This window comes from Heteronotia binoei, chromosome 5, assembly GCF_032191835.1.
Source record: "Heteronotia binoei isolate CCM8104 ecotype False Entrance Well chromosome 5, APGP_CSIRO_Hbin_v1, whole genome shotgun sequence".
Classification (NCBI taxonomy): Eukaryota; Metazoa; Chordata; class Lepidosauria; order Squamata; family Gekkonidae; genus Heteronotia; species Heteronotia binoei.
The window spans coordinates 128,530,147-128,547,170 of NC_083227.1; the positions used below are offsets into that span (position 1 = coordinate 128,530,147).

The 17,024-nt window shown below is 44.9% G+C and overlaps 1 protein-coding gene across 1 annotated transcript; it reads right to left on the bottom strand.

Annotated features, from left to right (window-relative positions):
* Positions 1 to 424: 424 nt before the first annotated feature.
* Positions 425 to 2,291, bottom strand: LOC132571522 (rho GTPase-activating protein 24-like). Its single transcript, XM_060238323.1, has 2 exons — positions 1,409 to 2,291; positions 425 to 694 (listed from the first exon to the last, which is right to left on the bottom strand). The coding sequence occupies exons 1-2, from the start codon at positions 1,711 to 1,713 to the stop codon at positions 475 to 477; spliced, it is 525 nt and encodes a 174-aa protein (XP_060094306.1). The 5' UTR covers positions 1,714 to 2,291; the 3' UTR covers positions 425 to 474.
* Between the last annotated feature and the right edge of the window lie 14,733 nt (positions 2,292 to 17,024).

The window sequence follows — 17,024 nt, forward strand, 5'->3', positions numbered from 1 at the left end:
AAGGCAGAGTTCTTTCTCCAAATGAGAGATCGTGTCAGGAGCATTACAGAAATCTCAGCATTCCCCACCCCCCAAAGTATTTCATTTCTTCCTGACCATCCTTTCTCTGTCCTTTTCTTCTTAACCATCTTTTGAAGTACATACCATCTTATGCTTTCCCAAAATGTACCTCTTCATTCCAATTCCTCCTTAATACCAAGTCCCGCCTCTTCCTTTTTCCATGTTAATCTTAGTTTTAAAAATGCACTTCTCAGTCAGAATTCTACAATAATCTTACAGAATTCTACATGCATTGCATGTTCTACTTTCCAATATACCATTTAAGTATTTAAGGTATTTAAAAATGTAAGCAAAAGAAAGGGTTCTGTGATTTTATTGCTTTGTTAAAAATAATTTTCACGTTTGCACAACAACCATAAAACATTTTCCTCAGTTGAAATAGAGCTCAGTTTGTTTCACAATTCTCTGAGCATTTCACTCTGGTGCCTTTAGTTCATTTGTTATTTCTCCAAAAGTATCAAAAAACTGTTCCATTTCCCTCTGAAGAGTTGTGTTTCTTCGCTCTGCATCTTCCCTAGCCCTTTCTGCATTGCGCATTTTAATTTCTACCAACCAATACCACTTCCGTTGCTGACACAGTTTTGAATGCAGATCCTTAATCTCTGACTGTAGTTCTTTGTTCCGCTGCTCCAGGCTGTTGGTTAAAAACAAAAAAACAGATGTGGTAGCTTTGTAACCTCCTTTTCTGGCTGTTATTTTGAAATACAGTGATTTTAAAGTATAGCTCTTTTGAGCTCTAAGTAATATAAATGGGAAAGACAATTTATCTTCAAAGAAGAAAATGTGTGCTTGGGTCTCACATGCTCCAAAGGCATTGGAGAGATAATTTATGACAGCAAAGTTTTTATCACCTCCATGCCTATCACCTTTTGAAATGAATAAATTCCATTATTGTACGCTCACTTTGGTATAACCACGTGGACCACAGAGATATTTTGCCACCAGCCCGATCTAAGCAGTAAAAATTAAGAGACTATGGTAAATGAAGACCAGTAAATAGTAAAACAAAATTATATCCCTGCCAGCTCCAAGAAGCATTTGCTCAGGCAGTTTGTTTCATTCAAATGTAAATGTTATCACCTAGTCCATGTTTATATAGTAGCTTAATTGTACATATCCCTGCTTCAGTGGGCAAAATGCAGTCATGCAAATTAGTCATTTAAAAAGTCCAACCCAATTTAATCTGCAGCTCATATTCAAAGTAGGAGCGAGGAAATTATTTTCTTACTAGAATTTTAATAACCAAACTGTAGATGTACTAGGTATTTGTGAGCCAATAGACTCTTTTCATTGCAATACCCACAGAAACAAACAGGACAGTTGTAGAACTTATAGATGCAGCTTTTACCTTGTAATTTTAGCTTCATACTCTGCCTTCTGCCTGGCCATCTGCTGCTTTAGACTAACAAAGTGGCATTGCAGGGAACTTTGACTTGTTGAGGTGTCATTGCTGGAGAAAGGAGCTTCACTGCAGTTGCTCATCTGGCTTTGTTCCAAGCTGACATGAACCCCGACAATATTTGAGGCAGCCTTCTTAGTTTCTTCAAATTCTTCTATGCAGTTAGGCCTGATACAAAGTCGTGAAACTGAATTTTCTTCCAGCATTGAGTTGTCTGGGCAGGTCTTTCGAGAGATCTCGGTAATGTTGTTCATGTCCTTGAGGCTTATTCAGCTTGGTTCTAGGTAAGAGCTGGCTTAGATTTTCAGACAAAATTTTCTTGTTTAACCCTGTACTATGAGACTTCTCGTCCTAGCTGCAGCTGTCCGAAGCTTCTCAAATGCTTGGATGAAGTCCATTTTATTGGAGCCTGGATCTTGTTTCAGCCTTAGAGTCTGTTTTTGATGTGGAATGGGAAACGCCTTGAGTTGCTGTGCTTCACACGTCCTCTTGCTGTAAAGGCTCAGTCCATCAGAGACACTGCTCTTTTATTGCCACCCCCCTCCTTGTTTGTGTGGTGCCATTTGACTGACATGGGTGGGTGGAACACTTACCCATGAACTGGTAGTTGCGTTAAGTTTCTCTGATTGTCAAAGGGCAACAGAGAGAGGAAGTGGACCATCAAGTACAAGGTCCCCTGTGTCTTTTGTACAGACAATGGAAGACATTTGTGAAGTCTGTGGGTTCACTGTAACACAACGAGCTTCAGGAAGTTGCATGAATGAAAAACAGCTTCTGCATAATGGATAATGTTGCTTCTAACAGTGCCTATTAGTTAAACAGTTATTCTAGTGATGTGATTGTGGATTTTATTATTCCCATATAATGATCGAGTTTCTGAGGACTTAGCTATAAAAAGAAATACAAATTTATAACAATATAACAAGAAATATAATAAATGTAACAATGTAAATATAACAAGTTTCTGAGGCCTTAGCTATAACAAGAAGTAAAAAAACCCCAACCTGTACAGATTTTAAAAATTGACCTACACTTGCTGCAACAAAATTTTTCTGTTGCGTGCCTCTTATTACTGCTTTAAAATGCTTTTGTTTGCTTTACTGATCAGGTCAGTGGCATTTTCCAAGAAAAAAAAGTGTGGTTCCAGATAATTTGATGTTATTTCCTGGATAACAGATCATTGGAATAAAAAATGTAATACCTCTTCCACTACTCATTCTCCAAAATTAGCAAAATCTCAAAAGGAACTTTCCTTTAACACCCATGTAAGACTGCAACAGACATCTGCTGGAGCTTCTGAAGTGCCAGTTCTCATTATGTAGAAATACCTGAATTTTAAGTCTTAGCTGAACTTAAACAAAATGGCATGGAACAACCTTCAATTCTGCAAACTTAGATCAGATCGTAGATGCACATTCAGTCTGTTTTTTTACATTCACTTTAACTGTCACTGTCTGGTCTTTGTCTATAAAAGCAAGCTATAGAAATATTTTGGAGGGGGATTCATGGCTTTCAAATTTAGGCCATCTTCTTTAAGCTGTTTAAAAATATCTCTATGCACACCCATCCTAACAGGTGATGTTGCTAATTTATGATCTAAGGGAATATTCATGGTCTTTTGGGAAACACCCAGAGCTGATCTCAACCCTATTCTGAAAAGTTAAGATATGAACAATAATTACCTCAGACCTCATACTTGCTTTCATGATTTTAAGGAGATTTTCCATTAATTTCAGATTGGTCTTTAAACTGGTAAAATTATATATTTTATTTCATTTATATCTTGCCTTTTCCAAAGTTCAGGGCAGGTATCATCGTTATATAGACATTAAAAACCAGTTAACATATAATCATTAAAACAATTAAAATAATTAACAAAAGATGTCAAAATAAATTGGAAGTGGTTCTTCTAGCTACATTATGAGATTCTGAAACTTAAATAAGAAGTTTAACTTGTTAAATATTCTGATCAGAATGTTTATTGGATTTTCTCCTAAAATGATAATCTTAGGTTTGTTATAATGCATAGACTGGTAATTCTTCATGCAATAATTTATCAGGGAAACCAGTTGTGACGGACTAAGAAATTTAGCCTGAGTAGCTGGAAAACAAGCTTGCAGCGATTGGCTGGAACGTTGCCTGAGCAATGAAAAAGTATCCATATGAGGTTTGCTTAGCAGGAAAACACCTCAGGATTTTAGTCTTAGCCAGGGAGTCTTCGAGAGACGTCTTCAGAGAACCAGTCTGAAGTGAAGACAGTGGGCTTAGGCCAAGCAGTTGTAAAACCAACTGGATAAGGAGCTGAGAGCAGCCAGAGAGGCTGTCTCCTTGTGGGAACCAGAGCTGAGTGGTCTCTGTCTGGAAGAGAGATTTCAAGCAGTGTGAAACTCTGAGGGAGATTTTGCCAACACATCAGGCAGTCTCCAAGTACAAACTAGATCACACAAATACACACTGAGGGGAGAACTGGATTCTGGTGGTCAGCAGAGTTACCCAACACTCAGACCAGAAGACTAGCTGGGGCTGAGACGCATCAGTATTGAGGGGTGCGAGTCCTGGAAGATAGCTAGTGTGAGAGCGTCTGTGAGGGAGAATATACTGACACCAGTCAGGAGTTCTCTATGTGTGTGTGTGTGTGTGTGTGTGGAAGAGTGATTGTAGTTTGTTATTTTTATTATTTGGCACTGCCAAAGCTATGGTTAAACATTTGAAGTAACAGCATTGTGAGTGCCCAGAAGGCACAGCCTGCCTGAAGAATTCAGAAGAATTCTGAAGCCTGCCTGTTTATTGTTATTTTAAGATCTTCTACCAACTGTTATACTTTATCTCAGCCTGATAAATCTCCACTCTCAGTAATTGATTTATTCTGCCAACCATCTGCCAACTGATTTGCCTTTTGAAATATTGAACAGTTATAATTAATATTATTTTATCCCTCTCCCTTGCCTTTTGTTATATAATAAATATTTTGTGGTTTTTTACTTTAAAACTGTCTGGTGCCAATTTTTGTGAGTTCTGACAAGAGTTCTGTGAGTGTGACTGAGGGAAGGTGACTGGGGAGAAATTTAAAGTGGTCGCCTTCCCGAGTAAGCCTCTGACCGGGATCCCTCACACCAGTGAATGTCTCTGTCATACTTGTCCAAAGAATCCCATGGTTCTCGGGGTATATCAACTGGCAGACAGGTCAGTTGGTGCTAGGATCCAGTTGTCCCATGTTGTGTCAAGGATTCCTATAAAGATTGTGACCATTTTATTCCAAACATGGAGAGTGTTTGTGTTTATTGGGGGGGGGCTGTCATAACAGTGATCCCCTCATCCTTGCTGCCCTCTCCTCCTAGGTGCTGGGACTGCAAGCTAGGCCCCTGACTCACCCACAGTTTCCATCTGCAATCCTACATGGGGGGTGGAGTCAGCAGGGGCAACAGTGGCCATGCCCAGCCACATCCCAGAAGGCAGAGTGGGCCACAAGGGCAGCTGGAGGGGTGGTTACAACAGTGCAAAAATCAGGTCTGCGCCTCCCAGGATGGCTTACGGTAGAGTTGGAAATGGGGTTGGGGAGGGAGAAGGGCCACTGGGGGTAACATGCTGTACTGCCTGGTCAGCTTACCTGGCTGCATGGGTTCATTTGTCCACCTACCCCTCCCAGACAGATAATGCATCGGGGAAAGAAGGCATGTAGAGGTTTTGTGTGTCGTCCTGCTAGGATGAGGGTATTGTTATGAGGACACAAGGATAAGGTTCTTGTTTGAGAGGTTTTCTGATTCATTTATCTGTCACAACCTTTGGGCTGTATCAGCACAGAGCTGGATCCGTTTTAGGAAAACTGGCCTGGATGTCCACTTTCCCTGCAGGTTCCCTTGTGACCCACCCTTAAGGGATTTTGCATTGAAGGTTGTCAGGGGCATGCCCAGCTTAGGTAACACCAGTGTTTCCTCTAAGCTGAGTTAGTGTGAGCTAGCTCAGATTTTTAGCCTCCAGCTCACACCTTTTTCTCTTCACTCAGGAAAAAAGGTCCCAGAGCAAAATAATTTATGCAGTAGCTCACAACTTTAATGCCAGCAGCTCATAAAGTAGAATTTTTGCTCACAAGACTCTGGAGCTTAGAGGGAACATTGGGTACCACCTGTCGGGAAAGTATTCCTTCCATGCTCTTCTGGTTCTAGGGTTGTGTGAATGCCTGGTTTCAGCTGTATGTAGTTGTCCGAACATTGTATCACCTTTCTGTACTGTGTACATAATTGTACCTGATTGCTTTGTATGGGGGAGGGGTAACTCAGCCTCGCTAGCTTTGCACACAAAAGTTGCATTTGCAGCCAGGACACTTACCAGGTTGGCATAGTAATTGCATTCTCAGCCAGGATTTCTCCTCCAGGCCATCTGGCCTTGAAGAAGGAACTGAAAATAGTTTGTTGGGAGACACTTGGATGGGAAAAAATTTGAATGGACTGTTGAGCAGGGATATTCTGGTGGGGTAATTTGGTACTTAGCATTAACCATTAATTGTATATAAAAGTAGAGGCATGCTTAGATAGGATATCTCATCCTAGCAGCGGAAGAGGGCACTCAGGAACATACAGGAATTTATGCCGGAATTAAGAATACACCCGGGGGGGGGGGGTATATGTGCTGACCTGCCCCTTAGAAGAAGAATGGAGATTGTTCCAAGAGTGCCCTGTGAAGGCCATAGCTTCTGATCAATGGACTTCAGTGATCCCTGGAGTATAGGCTGAAGACAACCCTCCAGGTTGGCCAGAAATTATGTTCCAATTGTGATAGAAGTCTTGCCAGGAGCCCAGCCTATCCATCTGCGACAGTACCCCATCCCCTGGAAAGCTATAGAGGTAATTCAGAAGCACTTGGACAGGTTACTGAAATATGGCATCCTCAAAGAGTGTCAAAGTCCCTGGAACACTCCCTTGCTTCCGATTCAGAATCCTGGCACTGGTGAGTTTAGGCCTTGTCAGGATTTACGGGCGGTGAACAAAAGGACTGTGACCTTGCATCCAGTGGTGCCTAATCCCTATGTGTTGCTAAGACTAGTGCCTCAGCAGGCTGACCATTTCTCTGTTTTGGATCTTAAAGGTGCTTTCTTTTGTCTACACATTGCTCCAGTGAGCCAGCCAGTCTTTGCATTCCAATGGCAAGAAAAGGAGATAGGGAGGAAGATCCAGTACACCTGGAGTAGGTTACCACAAGGATTTAAAAATAGTCCCACCCTTTTTACCGGTGCGCTGGCACAAGATTTTCAAGATTTCAATGTAGAACCTGGAAAATGCATCCTTATTCAATGTGCTGATGACTTATTGATAGTGGCGGAAGGGCAAGATCGCTGCTACCAAGCAACCTTGGAGTTCCTGGACCTGCTGTGGAGGGCTGGATAAAAGGTGTCTAGAAAGAAGTCCCAGCTATGCCAGCCCCAAGTGAAGTACTTAGGGTTCCATATTTCTCAAGGAACCCATGCTTTGGGTAAAGAAAGGAAAGAAGCTGTGTGTGCACTTCCCAAGCGCACCTCTAGGTGGCTGTTAGAGAGTTCCTAGGCACTGCAGAGTTCTGCCGTGTCTGGATCCCCAACTTCGCTTTAATCGCTAAGCCCCTTTATGAAGCTACAAAGGGGGGAGAGTGTGAACCATTTGAATGGGCAGCTGAGCAGAAGAATGCCTTTCAAGAACTCAAAAGATTGTTACTTGTTACATCTCAGAGAGGCCTGAGAGGAGCAGAACAGAGCAGAGCAGCTCTGAAAGGCTGAGACAGCTGGAGAAGTTGCTAAGAATTTCTGTGTTTTGAAAGACTTCATTCTGAGGCTTGGGTGACTGCTGAAAAGGCTGAGTTGTGATAGCTGGGGAACTGCTGTATGTTTGGGTGAGTGGGCTAAAGGTGAAAGTGATTGATTGATTGATTGATTTAGAGTAATTGTTGATGATTGCTTAGGAGTGGTCTACTCCACCCTCTTTGCATTTTAAGCTGCGCCTTGCCAAAGGCTGAGCACATCTCAGAGAGGCCTGAGAGGAGCAGAACAGAGCAGAGAAGCTCTGAAAGGCTGAGACAGCTGGAGAAGTTGCTAAGAATTTCTGTGTTTTGAAAGACTTCATTCTGAGGCTTGGGTGACTGCTGAAAAGGCTGAGTTGTGATAGCTGGGGAACTGCTGTATGTTTGGGTGAGTGGGCTAAAGGTGAAAGTGATTGATTGATTGATTGATTGATTGAGAGTAATTGTTGATGATTGCTTAGGAGTGGTCTACTCCACCCTCTTCGCATTTTAAGCTGCGCCTTGCCAAAGGCGCGAGCCGAAGGGCGAGAGCTAAAGGGCTCTTGGCCTGTGGCTCTTTGCCTGGGGGCTTCCTAAGGACCGGGAACCCAGATCCCTGATTTCCTTGTTCTCCCAATAAGGTAAGTTGACCTTCCAGAAGGGGAGCCACGTAAACAACAGCATTTAAAGAGGACTGTATATTTAATATATATATATATATATATATATATATATATATATATATATATATATATATATATATATATATATATATATATATATATATATATATATATATATATATATATATATATCATGAAGGTAGAATGCCAGCAGTGGGGGCTTTCCAGTGTTTTGCACTGAGTGTCACATGTATGACTATCTGCCCACAGGACAGAAGTCTTGGGTGTGTGCTCGATGCAAGGAGCTCCTGGTCCTCAGGGAACGGGTTCGTGCCCTTGAGGCCGAGGGGACTGCCCTGGAGAAGCAGAGATAGTCAGTTAGGCAATTGGGGAAGACTCTCGGGGGCGTATTAGATGAGCCCCACTCTGAACGTGGCAGCCCCGTTGCTGCCAGAGAGCGTGAGGGTCGAGAGGGAACAGGGCACCTTGCTGAGGACAAGGGGAATGCGCCCTCAGAAGGGACTTCTTCTTCGGTTGGTGAGCAGGTATCCTTTCGCGCCAAGGAACCATCCCTGGGCAGGGGGAGAAGGGGGGTCTTGGTAGTTGGTGATTCGATCCTTAGGCAAGTAGACAGCTGGGTGGCAAAACCGCGTATTGACCGTATGGTGACTTGCCTGCCTGGTGCGAAGGTAGCGGACATTACACGTGTAGTAGATAGGCTGATAGACAGTGCTGGGGAGGAGCCTGTGGTCGTGGTGCATGTTGGCACCAACGATGTGGGGAAATGCAGTCGTGAGGTCCTGGAGGAGAAATTTAGGCTGCTAGGTGGGAGACTTAAGGCCAGGACCTCCAAGGTGGCCTTCTCGGAAGTGCTACCTGTTCCACGTGCAGGGCAGGAGAGACAGGCGCAAATTAGAAGTCTCAATGTGTGGATGAGACGATGGTGTAAGGAGGAAGGGTTTAAGTTTGTTAGGCACTGGGATGCTTTCTGGAACAAGCGGGAGCTGTACAAAAGAGATGGTCTCCACTTGTCTCCGGATGGAACCAGGCTGCTGGCGCTTAAAATCAAAAAGGTGGCAGAGCAGTTTTTAAACTAAATCTTGGGGGAAAGCCGACAGGAGATGGAATGTCTCTGGTTCGGGAGGACTTGTCTCAAAGAGATGAAGGGTTGGCTTCTATTTTTCTACCGAGTAACGGATCAGAGTTGTCCACTGTGATGGTGACAAACAGTATGGACTGTCTGCCAGAGTCTCGAGGCGGCAGGACAGAGGTGGCGGGCCTAGCTTGCCTGGGAAATTATAAATGTTTGTATGCAAATGCTAGAAGTGTCCGAAGTAAAATTGGTGAATTGGAATGTTTAGTGTTGGGAGAAAACATAGACATTGTGGGAATTTCAGAAACTTGGTGGAATGAGGAGAATCAGTGGGACACGGTGATTCCTGGATATAAGTTATATCGGAAGGATAGGGAGGGAAGGGTTGGAGGTGGGGTGGCTCTGTATGTCAGAGAGGATATACGGTCCAGTAAGACTGAGGTCAGAGAATTAGATTCCCTTTTAGAAATGCTTTGGGTTGAAATAGAGGGCCCCAAAGGAAATTTAACTATGGGAGTTCGTTATCGCCCACCAAATCAAAAGAGAGAGGACGATTATAATATGATGGAAGGATTAAAGATAGCGGCTAAACATAAAAACTGTGTCATAATAGGTGATTTTAACTACCCGCAGATTGATTGGGTCAATATGTGTTCTGGTCGAGAGAAAGAGATTGAGTTTCTTGATGCTCTCAATGACTGTGCTATGGAGCAGATGGTCTCAGAACCTACCAGAGGTGGGGCGATCCTGGATCTGGTCCTAAGTAATGCCCAAGACTTAGTGAGAGACGTAAAAGTGATTGCGCCGCTTGGGAACAGTGACCATAATGTTATTGATTTCACCGTTTGTATAAATAGGGAGTTGCCCAAAAAGACCGCCACAACCACATTTAACTTTAAAAGGGGTAAATTCTCTGAGATGAGGAGGCATGTGAGGAGGAAACTGAAAGGAAAGGTAAATACGGTCAAAACCCTTGGGGAAGCTTGGAGACTATTTAAAACTATAATCCTAGAAGCTCAGATAAAATACATACCACAAGTTAGGAAAGGCACAAACAGGTATAAGAAGAGGCCAGCATGGTTAACAAACAAAGTAATGGAAGCTGTAAAAGGTAAGAAGGACTCCTTTAAGCGGTGGAAAACCAGTCCAAGTGAGATTAATAAAAGGGAACACAGGCAGTGGCAAATCGAATGCAAGACTGTGATCAGGCAGGCAAAAAGGGACTATGAGGAGCATATTGCAAAAAACATAAAGACCAACAATAAAAATTTCTTCAAATATATTAGAAGTAGGAAACCAGCCAGGGAAGCAGTGGGGCCCTTGGATGACCATGGGGTAAAAGGATTACTGAAGGAGGATGGGGAAATGGCTGAGAAGCTGAATGCATTTTTTGCCTCCGTCTTCACCGTGGAAGATGAGAAGTGTTTGCCCGCCCCAGAACCACTAATATTGGAAGGGGTGTTGAAAGACCTGAGTCAGATTGAGGTGACAAAAGAGGAGGTCCTACAACTGATAGACAAATTAAAAACTAATAAGTCACCGGGTCCGGATGGCATACATCCGAGAGTTCTGAAAGAACTCAAAGTTGAACTTGTGGATCTTCTAACAAAAATCTGTAATCTTTCATTGAAATCTGCCTCTGTTCCTGAGGACTGGAAGGTAGCAAATGTCACCCCCATCTTTAAAAAGGGTTCCAGAGGAGATCCAGGAAATTACAGGCCAGTCTGACTTCAATACCGGGAAAGTTGGTAGAAACCATTATCAAGGACAGAATGAGTAGGCACATTGATGAACACAGGTTATTGAGGAAGACTCAGCATGGGTTCTGTAAGGGAAGATCTTGCCTCACTAACCTGTTACATTTCTTTGAGGGGGTAAACAAACTTGTGGACAAAGGAAACCCGATAGATGTTGTTTACCTTGACTTCCAGAAAGCTTTTGATAAAGTTCCTCATCAAAGGCTCCTTAGAAAGCTTGAGAGTCATGGAGTAAAAGGACAGGTCCTCTTGTGGATCAAAAACTGGCTGAGTAATAGGAAGCAGAGAGTGAGTATAAATGGGCAGTCTTCGCAGTGGAGGACGGTAAGCAGTGGGGTGCCGCAGGGCTCGGTACTGGGTCCCATGCTCTTTAACTTGTTCATAAATGATTTAGAGTTGGGAGTGAGCAGTGAAGTGGCCAAATTTGCGGATGACACTAAATTGTTCAGGGTGGTGAGAACCAGAGAGGATTGTGAGGAACTCCAAAGGGATCTGTTGAGGCTGGGTGAGTGGGCGTCAACGTGGCAGATGCGGTTCAATGTGGCCAAGTGCAAAGTAATGCACATTGGGGCCAAGAATCCCGGCTACAAATACAAGTTGATGGGGTGTGAACTGGTAGAGACTGACCAAGAGAGAGATCTTGGGGTCGTGGTAGATAATTCACTGAAAATGTCAAGGCAGTGTGCGTTTGCAATAAAAAAGGCCAACGCCATGCTGGGAATTATTAGGAAGGGAATTGAAAACAAATCAGCCAGTATCATAATGCCCCTGTATAAATCGATGGTGCGGTCTCATTTGGAGTACTGTGTGCAGTTCTGGTCGCCGCACCTCAAAAAGGATATTATAGCATTGGAGAAAGTTCAGAAAAGGGCAACTAGAATGATTAAAGGGCTGGAACACCTTCCCTATGAAGAAAGGTTGAAACGCTTAGGGCTCTTTAGCTTGGAGAAACGTCGACTGAGGGGTGACATGATAGAGGTTTACAAGATAATGCATGGGATGGAGAAAGTAGAGAAAGAAGTACTTTTCTCCCTTTCTCACAATACGAGAACTCGTGGGCATTCGATGAAATTGCTGAGCAGACAGGTTAAAACGGATAAAAGGAAGTACTTCTTCACCCAAAGGGTGATTAACATGTGGAATTCACTGCCACAGGAGGTGGTGGCGGCCACAAGCATGGCCACCTTCAAGAGGGGGTTAGATAAAAATATGGAGCAGAGGTCCTTCAGTGGCTATTAGCCACAGCGTGTATGTGTGTGTGTGTGTGTATATATATATATATATATATATATATATATATATATATATATATATATATATATTTGGCCGCTGTGTGACACAGAATGTTGGACTGGATGGGCCATTGGCCTGATCTAACATGGCTTCTCTTATGTTCTTATGTTGAGGCCTTGGCTCTAGGACTCCCAGATGTAGAGAAGCCATTTACTCTCTTTGTGCATGAGCGGAGTCGCTATTGGGGTCATGGCCGCGCCCAGTCGCCTACCTATCCAAGCAACTGGACTCGGTGGCCAAAGGCTGGCCCGGCTGTCTTAGAGCCATCGTGGCTACAGCGGAGCTCATTAAGGAAGCCGACAAGCTTACCTTGAGCCAGGAGCTCAAAGTGAAGGTGCCCCATGCGGTCCTGACGCTCATGAACTACAAAGAAAACTATTGGTTCACAAACAACTGCATGACTAAGTATCAGGCTGTGATATGTGATAACCCCCGAATTCAGCTAGCTGTCACTGGCACTCTCAACCCTGCGTCCTTGCTTCCCATTAGTGACCAGCTGATTGATCATGATTGTATCCAGACTATGGATGTAGTATATTCCAACCGCCCAGACTTGATGGATGTTCCTCTGTCCGATCCAGAAGTAGAGTACTATACAGATGGGAGCAGCTACATTCAAGATGGGATCTGATATGCTGGATATGCTGTGGTCAGGTTGCAAAATATTGTGGAAGCCAGACCATTGCCGCCGAGCACCTCAGCTCAGAAGGCTGAATTGATCACCCTGACAAGAGCTCTGGAACTGGCAGAGGGCATGAGAGCCAACATCTACACAGATTCTAAATATGCATTTTTGACTCTTCATGCTCATGGGGCGCTATATAAAGAAAAAGGACTGACCAATTCTGCGGGAAAAACCATTAGATGTGAACCAGAGATTTTGAAGCTCCTTGAAGCCGTCTGGGCACCAAAAAAAATCTCTGTCATGCATTGCAAAGCTCACCAGAAGCCCCTTAACCCAGTGAACAAAGGAAACCAAAAAGCAGACGAGGCCGCGAAACAAGCTGCTGTTCAAGAACAGTACTTGAAAGCAGACGACTCAGTCTGCCCAGTGTTCCAAGTTCATTTGTCTGAATGGGCCCCCCGATACACCAAAGAAGAAGAAAAATGGGCAGAGACCCAGAGAGCCTCACCAACTCATGTTCAGGGATGGATCCAGTTACCTGATGAGCGGCTGTTAGTACCTGAAGCGATAGCTCGGCCCCTAGTGCAGCAGACTCAAGAAGGAACTAATTTTGGAAAGACTGCCATGGCTGAACTGTTAGATAGGCAGCTGTATATTCCCAAACTCCATAGTCTGTGCGCTAAGGCAGCTACTAGGTGTGTGCCTTGTGCTCAAAACAACCCTAGGCAAGGCCCAAGCCAACCCCCAGGAATACAGCATGTAGGCACCACCCCTTTTGAATCCATTATCACAGATTTTACTGAGATATACTTGGAAATATTTACTTATATTTGTTTGCACCTCTTCCAATGGGATAGAGGCCTTCCCTACTAGAACTGAAAAGGTGGCCAAGGTAATTAAGCACTTGTTAAAGGACATTCTGCTGTTTTGGGCTCTCCCAATGGTCATCTCCTCAGATAACGGGCCCTTTTTTGTCCATAAGGTAGTACAAGCAGTGTCCAAATTGCTGCACATTGATTGGCGTCTACATGTCTCTTAATGACCACAATCGTCCGGTAAATGTGAACAGGCCGATAGATCAATCAAAAACCAGGTAGCCAAGCTGTCCCAAGAAACTAACTTAAAATGGCCAGATGCCCTGCCAATTCCCCTGTTCTGATTGAGATGCTTGCCCAAAAAGGCACTGAAGCTTTAGGCCTTATGAGATTGTCTTTAGCAGACCCCCTTCGATTGTGAAAGGGATAAAAAGGGATCTAGCTCAGATTGGGAATCTTGTGTGGTTCCAGGAGATTCAATCATTAGGAAGGGCCATGAATGATGTTTCTGAATATGTGTTGGAAACTCTCCCCCTTCAGACCCACAATCCTGTCCACCCGTTTCAGCCTGGGGATACCGTATGGGTAAAGAGTTGGAGGGCTCTACTGCTCCAGCCAAAATGGCAGGGCCCGTTCACTGGCTTGCTTTCTACCCCAACTGCAGTTAAAGTCCAAGGGCTAGCCAGGTGGATTCATTGGTCGCACCTTAAACGAGCCTCATCCGACTGGCAGGCGCAGCAGGTTCCCAGGACCAGAATAAAACTGAGACTTACCCGGCAACTGGCCTATGGACCTTCACCTACCGGCACGGTGAGGTTCACAGACAACTAAGATGACCCCTAGCTGCCGTCATGTTAGCTGACATGCTCAACACTCGGGAGAAGAAGCCATCTAAAGAGCAACTGGCTGGGCAAGCTGAAGTAGTGCAACTCGCCCTAACTGATATTTTGTGGTTCTTTATTCTTTTTTTCTGTATGTAGAGCTTTATGGACAGATATTGGACTTGGATCTTACAAAATCCGACTCCACTGACTCCGACCGATAATTGGGAACTAATAACAAGAGGATTTCTGTTAAGAAATAGGGGAAACGGTCGGCGCCGATTGGTCAGTATAGCATTTGCCTTCACGAAGACTTGTATTACTATAAGATTGAGAACAAGTGAGGTGTGTGTGAAGATTGGACGTGGTATTGCCGTCGATGGTCTACCTCGGCTTTGAGATTGTCAGTGTTCGTTGTAACCCAGACAAAATAACCTGGGTGGGAACAATTCAGAACACCAGTGAAGGAGTCATTTTGGGTAGACACTGAAGTTAGTCAGTGGGCCAGATGATACGATTTGGCCCGACTTCCCTGTTGACCCCCGATCCTACTGAGATCTGGCCTAAGCTAAATGAGAGTCAAGAGTTCTGGGAAAGTAGAGGATTTTAATGTAAATACTGTAGCCCCAAGTTTGAGTCATTGGAGTCATGGTTAATAAAATAATAATAATACTTTTTATTTGTATCCCGCCCTCCCCGCACAAGCAGGCTCAGGGCGGCTCACAACACATAAATGTAATACAATACAATAAAATCATACATAGCAATAAAATCATCTTAAATCAATATACAGTTACATTAAAATTAACATTAAGGTGCTAAATAGATCTTCTTAAGTTCAGTGGAAGAAAAGAAAACATACACAGCGACATTATCTTAGCTCGGTATGGGCGAAGGCTATTTTGAAGAGGTATGTTTTACAGGCCCTGCGAAATTGGTTTAAACATCGCAGGGCCCGTACCTCCTCCGGGAGTTGATTCCACAGTAGTGGGGCCACAATGGAGAAGGCCCGATCTCGGGTGGTCTTTAATCTAGCCTCCCTTGGCCCAGGGATATTCAGCTGGTGCTTACCAGCTGACCTCAGTGCTCTCTGGGGCTCATATGGGGAGAGACGGTCCCTCAGGTAGGCAGGCCCTCGACCATATGGGGCTTTAAAGGTCATGACCAGCATCTTGTAACGAACTCGGTAGACCACTGGCAGCCAGTGCAGTTCGCGCAGCCCTGGCCGCATGTGCTCCCATCTTGGGAGCCCCAATAGCAGCCTAGCTGCCGCGTTCTGCACCAGCTGCAACTGCCAAGTTCGGCACAGGGGCAGCCCCATGTAGAGGGCGTTGAGTAATCCAGTCTCGAGGTGACCGTAGCATGAATCACCGTTGCCAGGTCCCGGTGCTCCAGGAAGGGGGCCAGCTGCTTTGCCCGCCAAAGATGAAAAAATGCGGACTTGGCAGTGGCCACTATCTGTGCCTCCATTGATAATGAAGGCTCCAGAAGAACCCCCAAGCTCTTGACCCTGTGCACCGCTTTCAGTGGCACACCGTCAAGAGCTGGCAAGGGAATTTCCCTTCCCGGGGCACCGCAACCCAAGCAAAGGACCTCTGTCTTCGCCGGATTCAACTTCAGCCCACTCAGTCTGAGCCAGCCAGCCACGGCCTGCAATGCAAGGTCCAGGTTTTCTGGGATGCAGTCAGGTCGGCCATCCATTAGTAGATAGAGCTGGGTGTCATCTGCATATTGATGGCACCCAAGCCCAAACCTCCGAGCAATCTGGGCAAGGGGGCGCATGTAGATGTTAAACAACATCGGAGAGAGGACTGCCTCTTGTGGCACTCCACACACTAGTGGGTGCCTCCGGGACAGCTCTCCCCCAATTGCCACCCTTTGTTCCCGACCATCAAGGAAGGAGGAGAGCCACTGTAAGGCCGACCCCCTAATCCCTGCGTCGGCGAGCCGGTGGGTCAGTAACCGATGGTTGACCGTGTCGAACGCAGCCGACAGGTCTAACAGCATCAGCACCGCCACGCCGCCTCGATCCAGATGCCGCTGGAGGTCATCCACCAAGGCGACCAGCACTGTCTCCGTCCCATGGCCTGGACGGAAGCTGGACTGGCAAGGGTCTAAGGCAGAAGTGTCATCCAAAAAACTCTGTAATTGTAGCACCACTGCCCTCTCAATAACTTTACCTAAAAATGGTAAGTTCGAGACCAGTCAGTAATTCGCCAATTCGGCCGGGTCTGCTGTACTTTTTTTTAGGAGGGGGCGGACCATAGCCTCTTTCAATGCTGTTGGAAATTGCCCTTCCGAGAGGGATCTATTTATGATATCCCGTATAGGATATCTAAGTTCCCTCTGGCAAGATTTAATTAGCCAGGAGGGACATGGGTCAAGATCGCAAGTTGTAGGGCGCACAGTAGAGAGAATTCCGTTGACTTCCCCTAGGCTGAGTGTGTCAAAGTGGTCCAGGGCAAGACCAGAGGACAGGCACGGAGCCTCAGGTTCTTGTACTGCATCTAATATGGCGGGAAAGTCCTGGCGGAGCGACGGTTAGAGGTTAAGGAGAAATATTTTAGTAATCAAGACATCAAGTGTCCCTTAAGTGATCTGGACTCCCAAGGGCCAGAGTAAATGGAACATGTCACTGTCCCCACATCATCTAATAGAAGATAGGACCAGGACCTTGCCTAACACTGACCTTTTGAGGTTGGAAGACCAAGAACAACTTTGCTCCCATAGAAGTGTTCAAGTGTGGGAATATGGAACCCCCGCCATCACTGCCTTATTGCTGTATAGTCAAGA

Bases quoted from the DNA above. Each gene is read 5' to 3' on its own strand.
- LOC132571522 (XM_060238323.1), bottom strand. From the start codon at position 1,713: ATGAACAACATTACCGAGATCTCTCGAAAGACCTGCCCAGACAACTCA. The intron at 695-1,408 runs GTAAAAGCTGCA...TTTAACCAACAG, and splicing joins TATGAAGCTAAAATTACAAG to CCTGGAGCAGCGGAACAAAG.